This window comes from Ahaetulla prasina, chromosome 14 (assembly GCF_028640845.1).
Source record: "Ahaetulla prasina isolate Xishuangbanna chromosome 14, ASM2864084v1, whole genome shotgun sequence".
NCBI classification, from domain to species: Eukaryota; Metazoa; Chordata; class Lepidosauria; order Squamata; family Colubridae; genus Ahaetulla; species Ahaetulla prasina.
The window spans coordinates 23,779,870-23,796,093 of record NC_080552.1 but is presented as its reverse complement, the minus strand read 5'-3'; the positions used below and the strand labels follow the sequence as shown (position 1 = coordinate 23,796,093).

The following is a 16,224-nucleotide window of genomic DNA, read 5'->3' as shown; positions in this document are numbered from 1 at the left end:
ATAAGAGCCATTTGGGGTCTGACACCCTTGTCTATTGACCTTCGTGCGAATGACATTTTCCAGCACTGCTGATTAGTCCTGAGAGTGATGCAGATTCGCTTCAATCCATCGGAATAGAGCTGGAAGGGACCTTGGAGGTCTTCTAGTCCAGCCCCCTTGCCCTGTACCATTCCAGACAGGTGGCTGTCCAGTCTTTTCTTAAAAACCTCCAGTGATGGGGCACCTACAACTTCTGAAGGCAACTTCTGTTCCACTGGTTGATTGTTCTCACCGTTAGGACAAACACTGGTCAAGTTGCCAACTAGGTAAGAAGGAGAGTTCCTCCCGTTGAATCTGGGATCAACGCTGTTGAGGGTTCCAGAATTCAGTCGAGGCAGCCAAATAGTGAGGCTTCTGTCATTTTATCCCTCTCGCCATTTTATTTATTTTAATTTATTTAATTTATTTATTAAATTTATAGGCCACCCATCTCGAGTTAGCTAAACCACTAATATGTTGGGAAACAAGTAACGATGCGGAAGGCACTGCACAGCAATATACATACAATATACATACATACGGGGCAGGCTTAAATTGGGATTTTAATGTTAAATTTATTAATTTTAAACGGGGTTTTTTAGTATGGTAAATTTTAATCACTGGGCTAATTTAAATAAGTTTTTTAAATCGTATTTTAAACTTGTATATTGTATTGTCGGTTTTATTATGCCTGTACACCGCCCTGAGTCCTTCGGGAGAAGGGCGGTATAAAAATCAAATAAAATAAATAAATAAATAAATAAAATAAATACCCACATCTATGCATGCGCACACCGCCCCACCCAAAAAGAGGGAGGTAAATTAACTTAAATCGATGGAAGTAGGCAATCTATCCAACTTTGCCTTCAATGTTATTATTTATTATTTATCGCATCTAGAAGTTGTGGGTGCCCCATTGAAAGTTTTTCAGAAGAGATTGGGTAGCCATTGGTCTAAAATGGTGTAGGGCCCTGATGGCAAACCTAAGGCACATGTGCCACAGGTGGCATGCGGAGCCGTATCTGTGGGCACGTGAGCCATTGCCCTAGCTCAGCTCCAGCATGCATGTGTGTGCCAACCAGCTGATTTTCGGCTGCCCCTCCCCTCCCAGGAGTCTCCAAGCGGGCCATTTTGGATGCCAGGTAAATACAGGGCTTACACGGAGGCTCTAGGAGGGCATTTTTGGCCTCTGGAGGGCCTCCAGGGGAGTGGGGAAGGCCTCTGGAGCCTGGAGAGGGTGATAAACGGGCCTTTCAATTCCACTGGAAGTTGGGAAACGGGCCGTTTCCAGCCTCCGGAGGCTTCAGGGAGGCCGGCTAGGCCAAAAACAGGCCACGGGAGTTGGGGGGGTCACACACACATCCGCGAGGGGGCATTGAATTATGGATGTGAGCACGCACCCACGTGCTTCTCCTTGCCCACCCCCCCTTTTGGCACACAATGGCAAAAAGATTAGCCATCACTGGTGTAGGGTCTCCTGCCTAAGTGGGAGTTGGGCTAAATGAGGTCCCTTCCAGCTTCTGTTATTCTGTTATTACAAGCATCAACTATGTCTGGAGGCTGGAAATGGGATTACAAATCCTTCCAATTGCCTTGAGTCAGACCTGGAAAGCAGGCCCCGAAACGTTTCTGGATTTGGAGCTATTTCTGTTGATTTTAACCTGGTTTACTCTGATCTGATTGCAATCCTTCAGCACTGCAAGAATTCCCTAATGTAGGTTTTTGCTCCCCGTAACCCAAGATAGAACAGAATAATAAGATTGGAAGGGACCTGGGCAAATACCACCGCTGGCTGGCCCCAGAGTGGGGTGGGAATGGAGATTTTGCAGTATCCTTCCCCTGCCATGCCCACCAAGCCACACCCATAAAACCAGTAGTAAAAAAAAATTGGATTTCACCCCTGGATGGGTCTACATCTACAAAAACCTCTAAGGAAAAGGGGTCCCAACCCCCAGGGCTGGGCAACCAGTGGCCAGAAAACTCTTGCCTATTTCTGAAGTTTAAAAGCCAGGTCTGATCAAAGCAACGGAAAGGTTAGAAAACAAGGCTGCCACTCCTTAGCAATTAAAACCTGCCACTATCTCTGCCAAGCAGCCAACCCAATCTCAGTGCAATTAATAGGAGATCTGAGATAAGCCTTCAGCACCGGTTAATTTCCCTTTCCCTGCTCTTTTGCCAACCCAAAAGAGGGTCCTTCCCTTAAGAAACGTGCCAAGGGAGAGATTTTGTACAAAAAAATACACAGCTCAGAAAGGAAGAACTCACGGGGCGGGGGGGGGGGGTTTAGTGTTCAAGGATGTCCAAGAGAGTTGCCAGAAGGAAAGGTCCAGGTCTCAGGGTGGTTGAGTTGGCCAAATTCTTGATTGGGCAAACACTTGGGCAGCCTCTCACACCTGGGCTGTCCTTTCGTGTGGCTGTGAATTCCAGAGGCTAATCATTCCCCTGTGAGTTAGCCTTTCCTATTGCAGCTGTCCAGTCATTTCCTCCTGGCCTTCCATGTAATGACAAGAAGCTTCTAGAAAAGAATATTTGTAGCTCAGAGTCGAACTGGGGGGTCCTTGGTGCTCTCTGAACATTGTTTTCTTGCAGACATTTTATGATCCATCTAATAATTTCATCAGTGCTAGAAGAGGGTGGGGTTTGCAGAGAAGAGGAGGAGGAGGACTGGGGGGTCCTTGGTGCTCTCTGGGCTTGGCTGTTTTCTTGCAGATGTTTCACGAGCCGACTCGATAGCGTCATCAGTGCTAGAAGGGAGAAGGGTTCTAGCTTCTAGCGCTGATGAGGTTCCCTAGTTGGGTCATGAAATGTCTGCAAGAACCCCACAAGAAACTCCTCTTTCTCTGAGATTAAAGAGGGCGGCTTCTGTGAATTCAGCCAAGCCGAAAACCTATTTTCTTGTTTTCTTTTAAAAGCTTTGCAGCTTAAGCAACACTGGAACGGTTTATAGACAATTGGGCCTCCAAAGAGTCCTCAGTGCATATAGCTGTAGTGAGCAGTCTGAAAAAAGAGCAAAGTCGTGTGTGTGTGTGTGTGTGTGTGTGTGTGTGTGTGTGTGTAGGTCTTGGCATATTCAGGTCTTTTCCTGTGTGAGTATCTTGGCGACGTTTCGACGAGGTCTCACTCATCATCTTCAGGCTGGTGCTTTCGGCTTCATGCTTGTGCGAGCAAAGCACGAAGCGGAAAGCACCAGCCTGAAGATGATGAGTGAGACCTCGTCGAAACGTCGCCAAGATACTCTCAACCTTACATGGGAAAAGACCCGAAAGAACAAGAGGCTTATTAAACAAATCCCCAATCTTTTGGCAATCAGCCCTTTCTGTTTCCCAGTTTTATGTTCAGTTGCATAGTTGGCCGGAACTTTAGACTGGATTTGGCATTTTGATCCCATCGAGCCCTTCCAGGGATCTGGGATAGGCAGATCTTGTTCAAGGGGATTAAAGCTATTCGCACAGGATGTCAGCCGTTCCGACTCAAGCTGCCTTTTGCAATTGACTGTGAGGATTTTGTCAATGCCCAGAATGTTCAAGCGGTGCTCCAGATATTATGGGATTGCCCCCAAGGTGCCTGTTGTAGTATCACTTTTGGGACTATCTTTGCTCTCTTTTGCCACAAATTCTACTATTTGATCCATCGGTCTAATATTTGCAGGTCTTTGCTATCTTCTCCATTTCTGCAAGAACAGTTGCAGGAATTGGGTTTGGCTCCTTTAGAAAAAAAGAAGGGGAGGGGGGAGGATAGCAGCTTTCCAGTATTTGAGGGGCTGCCACAAAGAAGGGGGGGGGGTTATCAAATTATTCTCCAAAGCACCTGAAGGCAGGACAAGAAGCAACGGGTGGAAACTAATCAAGGAGAGAAGCAACTTAGAACTAAGGAGAAATTTCCTGACAATTAGAACAATTAACCAGTGGAACGACTTGGCTGCAGAAGTTGTGAATGCTCCAACACTGGAAGTTTTTAAGAAGATATTGGATAACCATTTGTCTGAAACAGTACAGGATCTCCTCTTTGAGCAGGGGACTGGACTAGAAGACCTCCAAGGTCCCTTCCAGCTCTATTCTATTCTTTCTCTTCTCTTCTGCTGCTCCAGATATTGCAATGTCCACCCTGCAGCCTTTTTTGTATTTTTATTATTATCTTTACTGATTTGTACCCAGTTCAGATAAGCATTGGCTTATTCTCCTCCCTCCCCCCACACCCATTTTTGAATTTTTCCCACTTGGCTGAACTCTTAATTTCATATGTGCATCCAGCAGGAATCCATGTTTTAGGTACAGAAATATTATCTGTGTCTTAACCATCTCTTGTTTTATTTTTTTTCCCCTTCCTTCCTTCCTTCCTTCTCCTTCTCAAGGACACACAACCTGACTTTCCTGCATAAGTACTACCGGCCGGAAGAGGGGGAAGAGAACCCTTTCATCTGTTCCTCCCTCCGGGATAACGGCATGCAGAAGTGCTCCAGCATCCCAAACCGGAAGGAGTACAAGGTGGACTGTACGTTAACTGTGGACGCTTACCATCCGCAATTGGACTCTCTGGGCTTGAGTGGCCGCAACGCCTGCATAAACTGGAACCAGTATTACAACGTTTGCAGGACGGGGGACTTAAACCCACACAATGGAGCTATTAATTTTGATAATATTGGCTATGCTTGGATAGCTATTTTTCAGGTAAGGAGGCTTCTTCCGTTGATTGCGACAGAGGGTTTGAGATGATCAGCTGCCAGGATGTGGAATTATCCTCACGGATGGTTGATGCTGCTGAACAAGACCCTCTGCCCTGGCAGGGCCAGCAAAGCAAAATAACTTTAGTTCTTGTTTTATTGTTGCAAACGAACAAGAGCCCAGTGCAAGTTGCAGCAGTACACAAGTAACTAAAATAATTCGATGACACATGTTTTCTTGCAGATGTTCCATGACCCAGGTAGGGAACATCATCAGCGCTAGAGGGGGATGTGGTTTGCAGAGAGGAGGAGGGCTGTGAGATTCCTGGTGCTCTCTGAGCTTGGTTGTTTTCTTGTGGACATTTCATGACCCATCTAGGGAACATCATCAGTGCTGGAACGAATGCCTGCAAGAAAGGAGCCAAGCTCAGAGAGCACCAACCCATGAGGCACCCCCAAAGCAGAGCCTGAAAGGCTCAGGAAGGGCAGGAAGGCAACTTCCCAAAGATTGAACTGCAACCTTCGAAAAGCTGCTGCTCACCTTGAGCCGAAAGGAGTTTGGGGGAGGGAATCGCAGGGTTGTTTTGCAGGCCCTCCTCCAAATCATACACTGTTGTTGTGCATTTATGGAATAATGGGCTTTGGGCTGTGATTCATTCTAAAAGCAACGCCTGGTACAAACGATGAGAAGCAATTATCTTCTGGCGTGAAAGAGAGAAGACGGGACCTAAATTAACAGTGAAATATTTCAGGTCCCTCCAAGAAGCTACGGAGGCAGGAACTGGCTGGGACAAGGCTTATTGCTCACACACACACACACACACACACACACACACACACACACACACAGACTCTGCGAGGTGCATTGCCCACCTCATTATATTACAATGTCAATTGTTGGCAGGAGTAAATAAAGAGGCAAATGAAGCGTTCAGCACATCACCCAGGCTGCTGGCGTCGCACTCTGGAGTTCTCCCAGTTGGAACTGCAATCGCTGAATCTTGACGTTGCAGGACTTTTGCCTCACAGGAATAAGCTTCATCTTTCCCCTCCCAATGTGGGGGGGGGGAAGGGGGCACCGCAAAGCAGCCAGAGAGTTTATGCTCTGCACACCTCTCGGGAGCATCTTCAGAAGACACCTGGATGGTTCCAAGGAAGCTGTTAGTTGGACTTGACACGGATGTTCAGGGTTTTGCTTAAATTGTCAGGATTCTTTTTGCCATGAGCCCTAAACCTGGGCAGAGATGCATCTCCCTTTCCCCACCTGGCCAGGTAGAGCTAGAAGCAGCTTCCTGATTCCATTGGGAGTCTATTCTGGGTTGTTACCATTTGGTGGGTTCTTCCAGCCCTCTGCTCTTCCTCTTGACCCTGACTCTTGTGGCACAGCTAACCTGGGCCAGGCTGAGTCCCACAGTGGGCGCAGCACGGATCAGACTCTGCACGACTGGTAGGAGAAGCCAGATCATCGGAATCCACAGAGGAAGCAAAGGTTGGTAGCTTCACTGGTCCTGCTCATCCTTTCTTTCTTTCGTAGGCTTGTGCAGATCATGAGCCCCCAAGGCAGGGAGTTCAGCTTCCTTCTGTCAAAAGAAGTTACCAAAATCCTGCCCTGAACTCCCGTTGCTGCTGACAGCAGCTTTAATATTATTCAGGATTTCGTTTTCTCTCATCTGCTCCTCTCCCCCCCCCCAACAACTTCAGGAAAGAGAGGGAAGATGAATGGAGGTTGTCTTCTCTCCGACGTTCTGCACACGTGTTTTTCTCAGTGAGGTTGCCTTGAATTTTCACCAACAGATTGGTTCTATCAGCAGGGAAGGAATTCCACCTTGCAAGATGACCAAGAGCAGGCCAAGGAAGCCTCTCTAGCAGGGCTTGATTGAGCCATCAAGGGAGATGCCTTCCAATAAAATAGCTCTTTGGAACGCAATGTTCTTCCTGCGATCCCGTGGTTCTCCCTCCTGTGCATTTCAAGCAAATTCTGTTTTAGAATTCTACACAATTCACCAAGGCTTTGTTTTATTCCAAGAGGCATCATGCCTGCAAATCTTCGTGGCTCTCAAATGCAGCCACCTTGAGACCAATGAAGGCTTAGTTCGAGACAGGCAAAATTGCTTCTCGGTTTTTGGGATAGGGCATGGTTCTCTGCCCCACAATTTGTGGGATCAAGACAATTTGTGGGATCAATGATGTCTTGCCATTTTGGCAGTGTGCAGAAGATTGCCCCAGTTGCTTGAAGGGATGGACGCAGAGCTCCAGAAATGATGAGACATCCAGCAATAATCTGATTCGATTCAGGCTCCAGATCAACAGCAGGAGGAAAGCTCCTCCTCCTTACAGCCCATCCAGAGAAAAAGGGCTGACACTCTCTTGCATTTCAGCAGAAAGAGGTGGAATTTGCAGGAACTCTAGAATGTTATGGAAAGAGAATTCCTGCCAATTCTTCCCTCCAGCAGGGCTGTTCCTCCATCCAAAGAATTATCTGGCTGGCTTTGCTCTTATCTTGGATAATTCTCTTCTCCCCCCCACATCTTCCTTCCTTGATCTTGTAGGCAGAGTTTTGGATCTGCCAATCAGTTCCACAGCTTCTCGGCTGGCAAAGGGGCCCTGGCATCTGGAGATAGGAAAATGAATAGCCACAGAGAGCCCACATGCTGACTGTTTGGCCATCTGCTGCCAGTCAGGCCTTGGAGACCATCTATCCAGTGGAATGGAGGATCTCACGCTTACCAATTACGCAAAACTCTTTGATTGTTCAAAGCAGATCTGCTTTGTCCCTCTAACCCAGTGAAACATCGCCAAGGGCTATTGGTCCAGTTCTCGGTTGTTGCTGGGCTTGCTTAAGAAAACCCTTCCCAATCTTGGCTTCTTGTTTTCCGCCATCCAATCTGCAGGGCTGGCTTGCTGGATTGATGCGCTCGCACACCACAAAACCATGAATTCCATTTTCCTGCCTGCCACAGCGCAGCAAATGCTGAGGCTAATTAGCATGATAAATCAAGCCTCATGAATATGTAATGAAGCACAATTTATTTTCCATTACTACAATTGCAGTTGATCCATGTTTTCTGGGCTGTGAAGTTTCTGGGCAAATCATTGCTCAGACTTCTGTGGACAGAGAAACAGGAGAGTTCGCTGCTCGACCCGTTTTCATCAAGGAAACGAAGAGTTTGGCCACAGCTTTTAGGAAAGTCCTCGCATCCTTAGAACACACACACCCCCCGGCCCTCTTTTTTTCTTTGGGACTTTTTGACAGGCCACGAGATGGAGAGGTCAGTTTGTCAGCAGCTTCGTTCCAATGTTGGGATGGTGGTTTATTTGGAGAAAATTCAGGGAAAGAAAGAAGGAAGGAAGGAAGGAAGGAAGGAAGGAAGGAAGGAAGGAAGGAAGGAAGGAAGGAAGGAAGTCAAAGATTTGCCCTTTTAAAAATTGTGTCCTGATCTAGAACCAGAAAATTAAATATATTTTAGAGACTAAAATAATAAGCCTTGAAGAGATGAAAGAGAATAATTCTTCCAATGGGGATTCTTTCATGTCTCCCAGAGGAGACAGTTTCCTTCCTGGATTTTTGGGCCAGACTGGGAGTTAATTGGGCACCTCCTGCAGAAGAAAGTTGCCACTTTCCAAGGGTTGCAACTGGCTCCCTCAATGCAAAAGGGAAAAATCGGGGCCTCCCTACAAGCGACCAAGGCAGAATAATTGCAACAAAGCTAAACGTCCTGTAGAATCGCAATTCCTCCATCTTGATCTGAACTGCAAAGCATCTGGTGTGAACAGAGCCCCAAAATTACATTCCAGCGGGAGCCGAAACAAGATCTAGATCGCCTCTCCATGAGCTCCACCGAGTCCACCATGGAAGAGAAACTTCTGCAGGCCGGGAAACAGATTCTCTCTCTGTATTGTTTTCTTCCTGAAAGGCGGCATAGCCCCACGCAGGAACAGGGGGGAAAGGAGTGGAACCCCGGAGCCTTATTCCCACTTATTTGCTTTCCCTGAATTCCCTTCTGAGGCTCTCTCCCTATGAGGAAGTCTTCTCCCTCTCCAATATCCTGGGGGTCCCTCAGCTCCTCCTTCTTCGGAGCGCCTGGAGAGAGGCAGCCACCTGTTTCTGCAGCTGTTCCAGCAGAGTGAGTGACGAGAAACCCATCTTAGGAAGACAAGGGACGGTGACAGAAGGGAAGCCCTGGCGTGGGACCAAGGCGTGCCGGCAGTGCCTCGGTTTCCCTTACAAGATGCCTCCCAGCTCTGGATTCCCAGCACAGCTCTGCAGAGGAGGAGGGGGAGGAGGAGGCTTCAGGGCTGCCCAGCTGCTCCCAAGTTGAGGTGCCAAGACAGGAGATGGGCAACTGGCTGGGTTCCATCTTTTCCTTTTGCAGCAAGCCAGAAGGACTTTGATGTGATGGAGGCTGAGACATCTTTCAACTTCTCTATCATACGCTTCACTCCCACGCCACCCTTGTTTTGAAACTCAGGTTATTAGACGCACTTGGAGACCTTATTTCAGTTAAGCTCCCCTCTCTGAAGAGATTCAGAGTCATTGGGGGTGACTTCCAAGAAAGCATGCAGGGCTCTGCTCTTCAGGGGTTGATGGATCAGGAGAGGTCCCGTGGATCAGGCCATGAATCAATAATGACATAAGCCAGCATCTTGTTTCCAATCGTGGCTAACCAGATACTTCTGGGGAAGCCCACAAGGAGAAAACAAGGGGCACCTTCTTCTCTGTGGGTCTCCTCCCCACTATCAGCGTTCAGATGGACCCTCTTTGAACCCAGAGGAATCCTTCCAGTCAGCCACCAGCTGAATTTCCCCTCAGGAATTGTCCAAATTCTCTTTTACAGCAGTCTGAAACTGTAGTTCACCATGGGATGTTGAGTTCCTTCAGTTAGTTGAGTCTGTGGTATCCGGAGAAGAGTCTCTTTAGGAGATGAGCCATGGTGGTGCAGTGGTTAGAGGGCAGTCCTGCAGGCTACTTCTGCTGACTGCCGGCTGACTGCAATTTGGCAGTTCGAATCTCACCAGGCTCAAGGTTGACTCAGCCTTCCATCCTTCCAAGGTGGGTAAAATGAGGACCCAGATTGTTGGGGGCAAGAGGCTGGCTCTGTAAACCACTTGGAGAGGGCTTTAAAGCACTGTGAAGTGGTATCTTAGTCTAGTGCTACGGCTATTGCTATTTGAGGCTGTTCAGTTCCACTCTGGGCCAGGAAAATGCCTGGCTGCCTGGTACATGGCTTACAACTCACATATGTGGCTGTTTGACAATCCTGGAGTCTCTGCTTTGTCTCTATACTGGATGAAGAAGTGACCACTTGACCAAAGCATTCTGAGATTAGCTTCTCAATCCAGATGAGGTCAACCGAGTTCTAGGACCCAAGCTTAATCCAGCTGAAGTTCTCAAGATCTTCCAAGGTTGACTGAGAGCTCCAACAGCCTGCCCCAAAGGCATCTCCAGGAAAGGCCACCTGGAACTCACTCCCTTCTTCTTGCAGTTTGGACCATAGAGTGATGGTGGACGCTCTGTGCAACCAGAATGTGCATCAGCACAAGGAATGACTTTCCCCTTTGCTTCTGGGTGTCTGCAAGGCAGGATTGAGAAAATCAGGATGGTGCTCACAACGTTGGATTTGATGCTTCGCCTTCTTTTAGGTGCCTTGTCCATGAGCCATTGTGGCCCCATCTTGACCGTTTCACCACAACCTTCAGGCATGTCCACTTGCAGGTTCCAGCCCAACTCGCTTCTTGTGATGTTAATTAAGTCTTCGGTTCCTTTCTTCCGTAGCAAAAAGACGATTGGAAGCTCAAGCAGTGTGCCGTAGGCTTTGCCGTGTAATTAAAACATCCTTCCCCTTGTTCAGACATTGAACGGTGACAGCAGCAAGGACAATTATGCAACTTCCATACACGCTGCTGAGCCAGTGAAAAAGAAATCCTTCACAGTGTATTTAAGGCCATTGATGGGCTCCCCAGATCTGAAGCCCAGGGTAGGCCTCGATGGAAGGCAAATTCTCCACTCAGAAAAGGGAGGGGGGGATAAATTATGACCATCCGGAGACTTTGTGAATCGCTAGAAAGCTTCTGCTTCAACACTCCAAGCCTTGTATGTAGAAAGCTAGCGCTCCTTCCTTGTAGCTTGGCCTCGTTGCTTCATGTAGGTTGATGTTGACCCAAGGAAAGCATTTAAAATGGAAATATATCCCTCCCCATGGTTAATCTATCGCTCAGCTCCTCCAAAGGGGAACCTGAAGGTCTCACCATATCATTGTTCTTCTTAGTTCATTGCTTCCAAGTTTTGACGGCCATCAAAATTAAGAAAAATGTGCCCCGGAAGGAAACTTGGGGCAAAGTTGGGGAAACAGAAGAAGTCTCATTATTGCAATGACAGCCCCGCAGAGAAAGACTCTTCCTTCAGGCTCCAGCAAATCTTAACCAACCAGCCATGCCCCTGGCTGTGTGTGTGTGTGTGTGTGTGTGTGTGTGTGTGTGTGTGTGTGTGTGTGTGCACCCTCATGCACAGGCACGCAAGAATAACTAACCACCAACAGACTTTGATGTTAATCTGTATATTTTTCTTTCTTGAGTTGGTGTCAATTTGGATAATCTATTTGGGTTCCTCCTGTCTTGGAACAGCAGTGAACGGCTGGGGCATCTGATTAAACCGCAGAGCTTGGAGTTTTGCAGGAGAACAAATCGTTTGCTGGAGTAGATAAATTTTATGGAAGGCAGGAGGTGAAGCCTTAATGGGCCTCCCACTTTCTCCCTTTTATTTTTGAAAAAAGTTAAATTCTCAGCTTATAGGGTTTAGGGATGGGCGGGGCTTCATTCTGATGGAGGGGAACCACTGGGTAGGGAACGAAGTTGGCCATTCAGGCAGTCCACAGGCGGCCTGATTACATCCACGCACGGGAAGCAAGTGGAATCCAGGGGAAGGTTCTGAAAGTGACAAACCAGAGAGATCCCAGCCCTCCCTCGGTTTCCCCTTCAGCCTCTTCTGCCAGCTCAAATGCCCATCAAAACAACGGGAGACGAAATGATCCACCCATCCATCTTCAGCACAGCTCTGCTTTCCTTCACTTGAGGGTGGTGAGAGTGGCTGCTATTTGAGTTCTCCAGCCCTGGTTGCTCACAAGGACTCTGTGTGAGCTGAATAAAGATTGAAGGGTGGGGGCAGGGAGGGGCTGATAGAGAGAGTGTGGTTGGAAGAACAGAAAGGAGGAGAATCCAGAAAAGACTGGAGGTGGGGGGGAAATATCCATGTACTTCCCGGGTTTTCTGTTTCTTAACTGGTCCCTGATGATGCTCTTAATGCATTTCTCTCATCTCTGCTTCCCCTACAGGTTATAACCCTGGAAGGATGGGTTGACATCATGTATTATGTTATGGACGCACACTCTTTTTACAATTTTATATATTTTATACTACTTATAATAGTAAGTACGGGGGCTGTCCCCTCAGGTTAACCCTGTGCTTCTTAATAAAGGGAAACTCAGCAGGATGAGGGGCCGGGCAAAGGACCCTTTGAGGTGAGGGCATCTGCAGGGTTGGGGCATCCAAGACTCAAGATGGTGGCAATGACTGTACAATCATTGTTACGGCTGTATAGCCCCCATTCTTTTCCAATCACCCAGGTCAATAATCTCCTCATAACATCTGCTGTGTCTGCGGAAAGCTACAAAGCTCTCCCAAATCTAAATGTCCTCATGGCTAGACTATCCCCAAATTCCAAAAACCAGGTTTCCCATAACCAAGACGTGCACGATACAGTCTTCAATGGATAAATGTTGTAATTCCTGAAAATCTACTCTCAACACTTTGAGTGGTAGCAGCTTGTTTGAAGCACATCCAAGGTTCCAGCCCATGTGAAATCTGCCAAGTGGGCCATTAACAACTTCCACTAGCAATAACACACACACACAAACACACACACAGACACACACACAGACACACACACACACAGTCTTTATGTCTGCATTAAGCTTTCCGTCATGGTGGTTTACATTAAGAAGCTAAGAGGGAAGTTCGTTCACATCAGAGGAGTAGCACAAGAGAGAAGCAGAAGGGGTTTTCTTGGCAGCTTCTCCGACTTCTCCTGGCTCCAAATATCCCAGCGCTTTTGTCCAGAAAAGGCCGTATTTTCACTGGGTGGCCAGTTTAGCCCTGGTTCTGCCTTGGCCAGCCCCTCCTTGGAGGCCTGTCTCCTGGGGTGGGCACCACAGTCTCCAAGTGGAGCAATGGTTCTGAGGAGGACCACCAAGGTGCAAAGGTCTTCATCTGGTGATCTAGAGGGATCTTTTGGGAATGGGGGAGGCCACATTTATTTCACTTCTGGGATATATTAGGGGTAGGAACAGGAACCAGTTGTGTGTGTAGGGGGGGCTGATTTCAGACTATTTAAAGAGGATGAGTCGTGTTGCAGTAAAAAGGATAGGCAGCCTGAAGTGCATGCAAAAATCAGATGCTGGATTAGGCTCTTGAACTAACTCAGGGATCTCGGAGGAGGGGCAAAAAAACCAATGGCCACCTGATTGAATCCCCACTCCTATTTTACAAGTAGCTCTCTTGAGGGTCCTTTTCGGCTGACTATCAGCTTTTAACATTCCTGGGTCTTCTCAATCTAAATCAGAGATGTTCAACTTTGGGAACTTTAAGATTTGTGGACTTCAGCTCCCAGAATTCCCCAGCCAGCATAGCTGAGGATAGGACCTTTTCAAAGTTCCATTGGTCCTGAATACATTTTTATTTCAGTAAGAAAAGTTAATCAAAAGAGGACTCAATTATGACTTTCCAGAACACCAGTGGTTGGCCATCCTTAAAATTTCCATTTCAGGAAGAAAGAAAAAAGTTGCCGTTATGGTTACGTTGGTTGAGGTCAAAGGTGTTCCAAAGGTGTTTTTCCAAAAGGCATCTGGACTTTGTTTTTCCTTGAAGATATTTCACTTCTCATTCAAAGAAGTTCTGAAGCTTCTTGGATGAGAAGCGAAATGTCTTCAAGGAAAAATCTAAGAAAACCCCTTTGGGACAGCCATGACCTGTATGACTGGGAGTCTCCATAGACACTTTCCTTGGGTCACTCTATTTCCTTGATTGCCATTCCTGTTAGGTCAGTCCAACAAACCCGGTCATGAAGAGTTGACCAAGGTCAACTTTAGCCAAGCTCTGCATGGTGTTCTATCGCAGCCATTTGTCCTTCGATGGGTGTGGGGCGAGCACGGCCGGTAGCCTCCATCTTCAAGCACTCTCTGTCTTCTTTTGGCTCTCCCAGGTTGGATCTTTCTTCATGATTAACTTGTGCCTGGTTGTGATAGCAACACAGTTTTCTGAAACCAAACAGCGGGAGAACCAGCTGATGCAAGAGCAGCGAGCCCGCTACCTCTCCAACGACAGCACAATCGCCAGCTTCTCCGAGCCAGGAAGCTGCTACGAAGAGTTTCTCAAATACATCTGCCACATTTTCAGGAAAGTCAAACGGAGGGCCCTGCGCCTGTACAACAACTGGCAGAGCAAGCGGCGGAAAAAAGTCAACCCCAACAGTGGCGGAGACGAAGTTCAGGGCCATCAGAGTGGCAAGCGGCGCATCACATCCATCCATCACTTGATCCACCATCACCACCACCACCATCACCACTACCACATCAGCAACGGGAGCCCCCAAGGGCCAAGAGCCAACCCAGGAATTTGTGACCTGGAGTTGGACGTCATGAAGCCTGGAAGCCAACTGATGCTTCCTCCATCTTCGCCCAGCCACCCAAGTGGTGGAGCTGCAGATACAGAGTCCATCCACAGTATTTACCATGCTGACTGCCATGTGGAAGGGACCTCGGTGAAATGCAAGTCTTCCAGCATTGCTGCAGGTAGCAAAACTGCCAATCGCGGCAGCATGAACTACCCCACCATCTTGCCTTCTCCAGCAAACAAAGCCAGTATCCCTCCATTGTCCAAAGGGAAGAAAAATGAGACCAGTGAGGCGACCTCTCCCATGCCCGTGGTCAGCAGCCCAGCCCATCTGAATGCAGATTGCTATGGGAAGCTCCATCATCTAGTGGGAGAACATGGTAAGAAAAATGGCTTCAATGACCTAATTTAGACTCAGTATCCAAAGCAGAGATCAAAAAAGGTTAGAGATTAAAAACCCAGTGGAAGATCTCTGCTGGTACAGCGGAAGGTATTGTCCAGGCTCAATCTCACCACCCCAGATCACCTCTGAATCTGGAGTTTCTACTACATACTCCAAACATTTGAAAGCCACTAACCTCCACAGTCTTCTGAATAATATGACATTATCTGTCTCCCAGTACTCATGGCCTTGGCACTGAGTAGACGCCAGAAGACCAAACCTCCCCAAAGGAGATGTTTAAAGGCACTTCATAGGGTTACTCCTTACTAAATTGGTTGCTGTGCTTGTAGACATCTTTGCTTTCTGTTTGGTTTGCACTTTGGTTTCTGTTGGACTTACCCAAGTCCTCAAGTCCCTAACATTCTCCTTCCATTGCAGGCCTCTGCCGGACCTCCAGCGTTTTGTCTGGCTTGAACGTGCCGTGTCCTCTGCCAGGGCCCCAAGCCAACACCTTGAGCTGTGAGCTGCAAAACTGCCCATTCTGTGCCAGCATCCTGGAGGATCCCGAGTTTGAGTTCAGCGAGGCAGACAGCTATGAGTCAGGAGAAGACAACAATGGGGTCTACGAGTTCACCCAGGATGTAAAACATGGGGACTTACGGGACCAGATCCAGCAGCGGAGGAACAAGAAAAAGAAGAAAAGGAAACCAGCCAAGGAGAGGAACAAGATAACTAAGCTCTGGAAGGCCTTTGGCAACAAGCTGAAGCGGATCGTGGAGAGCAAGTATTTCAACCGTGGGATCATGATCGCCATCCTCATCAATACACTGAGCATGGGCATTGAGTATCATGAACAGGTAAGGAGGTAGGTTGGCTTAGCTGGTCAAACTCAGGAGACGCCATTGTCTGATCTCATACTTAAAGAACACATATTCTGAGTCTTGCTCAAGAGAAGGATCCTCTTCTCTTCCTCACAGTTGTGTGAGGACCAGCAACTCTTCCAGAAGAATCTTTCATAACTTCTCAAAATAAATAATTTGCTTTTCCTGGGTCGGAGAAGTTTTTCATTTTTTTAAAAAAAGTCCATACTGTTCACACTAAGGTTGGGAATGCTGTGGTATCAAAGAGCATGTCTTAAAGGTGAGGACACCATGTCCCAGATGCTGGCATCTCATGAAGGACAGTTGGCTGGAAGGGGATGAGTTATCCCTGAAGCACAGCTGGGTCATTGTGGCTGGACAAAGCTCCTCCTCCTTTTGTCTGCAGTTTTAGGAGAGAGTTGGAATTCACTTGTGAAATGTTCCCCTCTGCTTCCAACTTGTTTGCCTTTGCTGGAGGAGATGCAAGGATGAGCTCACCCATCAGAGATCCATGAGTGAATGATAGGATATCACTGCCTTGAGCAACCAACCAGTTGGGTCTTCTGAAGACCTCACTGAAGGCAAAGTCAGTTGTGGGAGAGAAGACGCAAGAAGGCAACGTCTCTTTGCAAGAAGGGAAG

At 47.7% G+C, this 16,224-nt stretch overlaps 1 protein-coding gene across 1 annotated transcript in view; it reads left to right on the top strand.

The window, feature by feature from the left end:
• CACNA1H (calcium voltage-gated channel subunit alpha1 H) overlaps positions 1-16,224 on the top strand; it is a 149,946-nt gene that overhangs the window by 86,934 nt on the left and 46,788 nt on the right. Inside the window, exons 7-10 of the mRNA XM_058157649.1 lie at positions 4,370-4,685; positions 12,007-12,099; positions 13,932-14,721; positions 15,162-15,580. Of these exons, the coding sequence (XP_058013632.1) occupies positions 4,370-4,685; positions 12,007-12,099; positions 13,932-14,721; positions 15,162-15,580 (1,618 nt within the window). The remainder of the gene's footprint in view (positions 1-4,369; positions 4,686-12,006; positions 12,100-13,931; positions 14,722-15,161; positions 15,581-16,224) is intronic.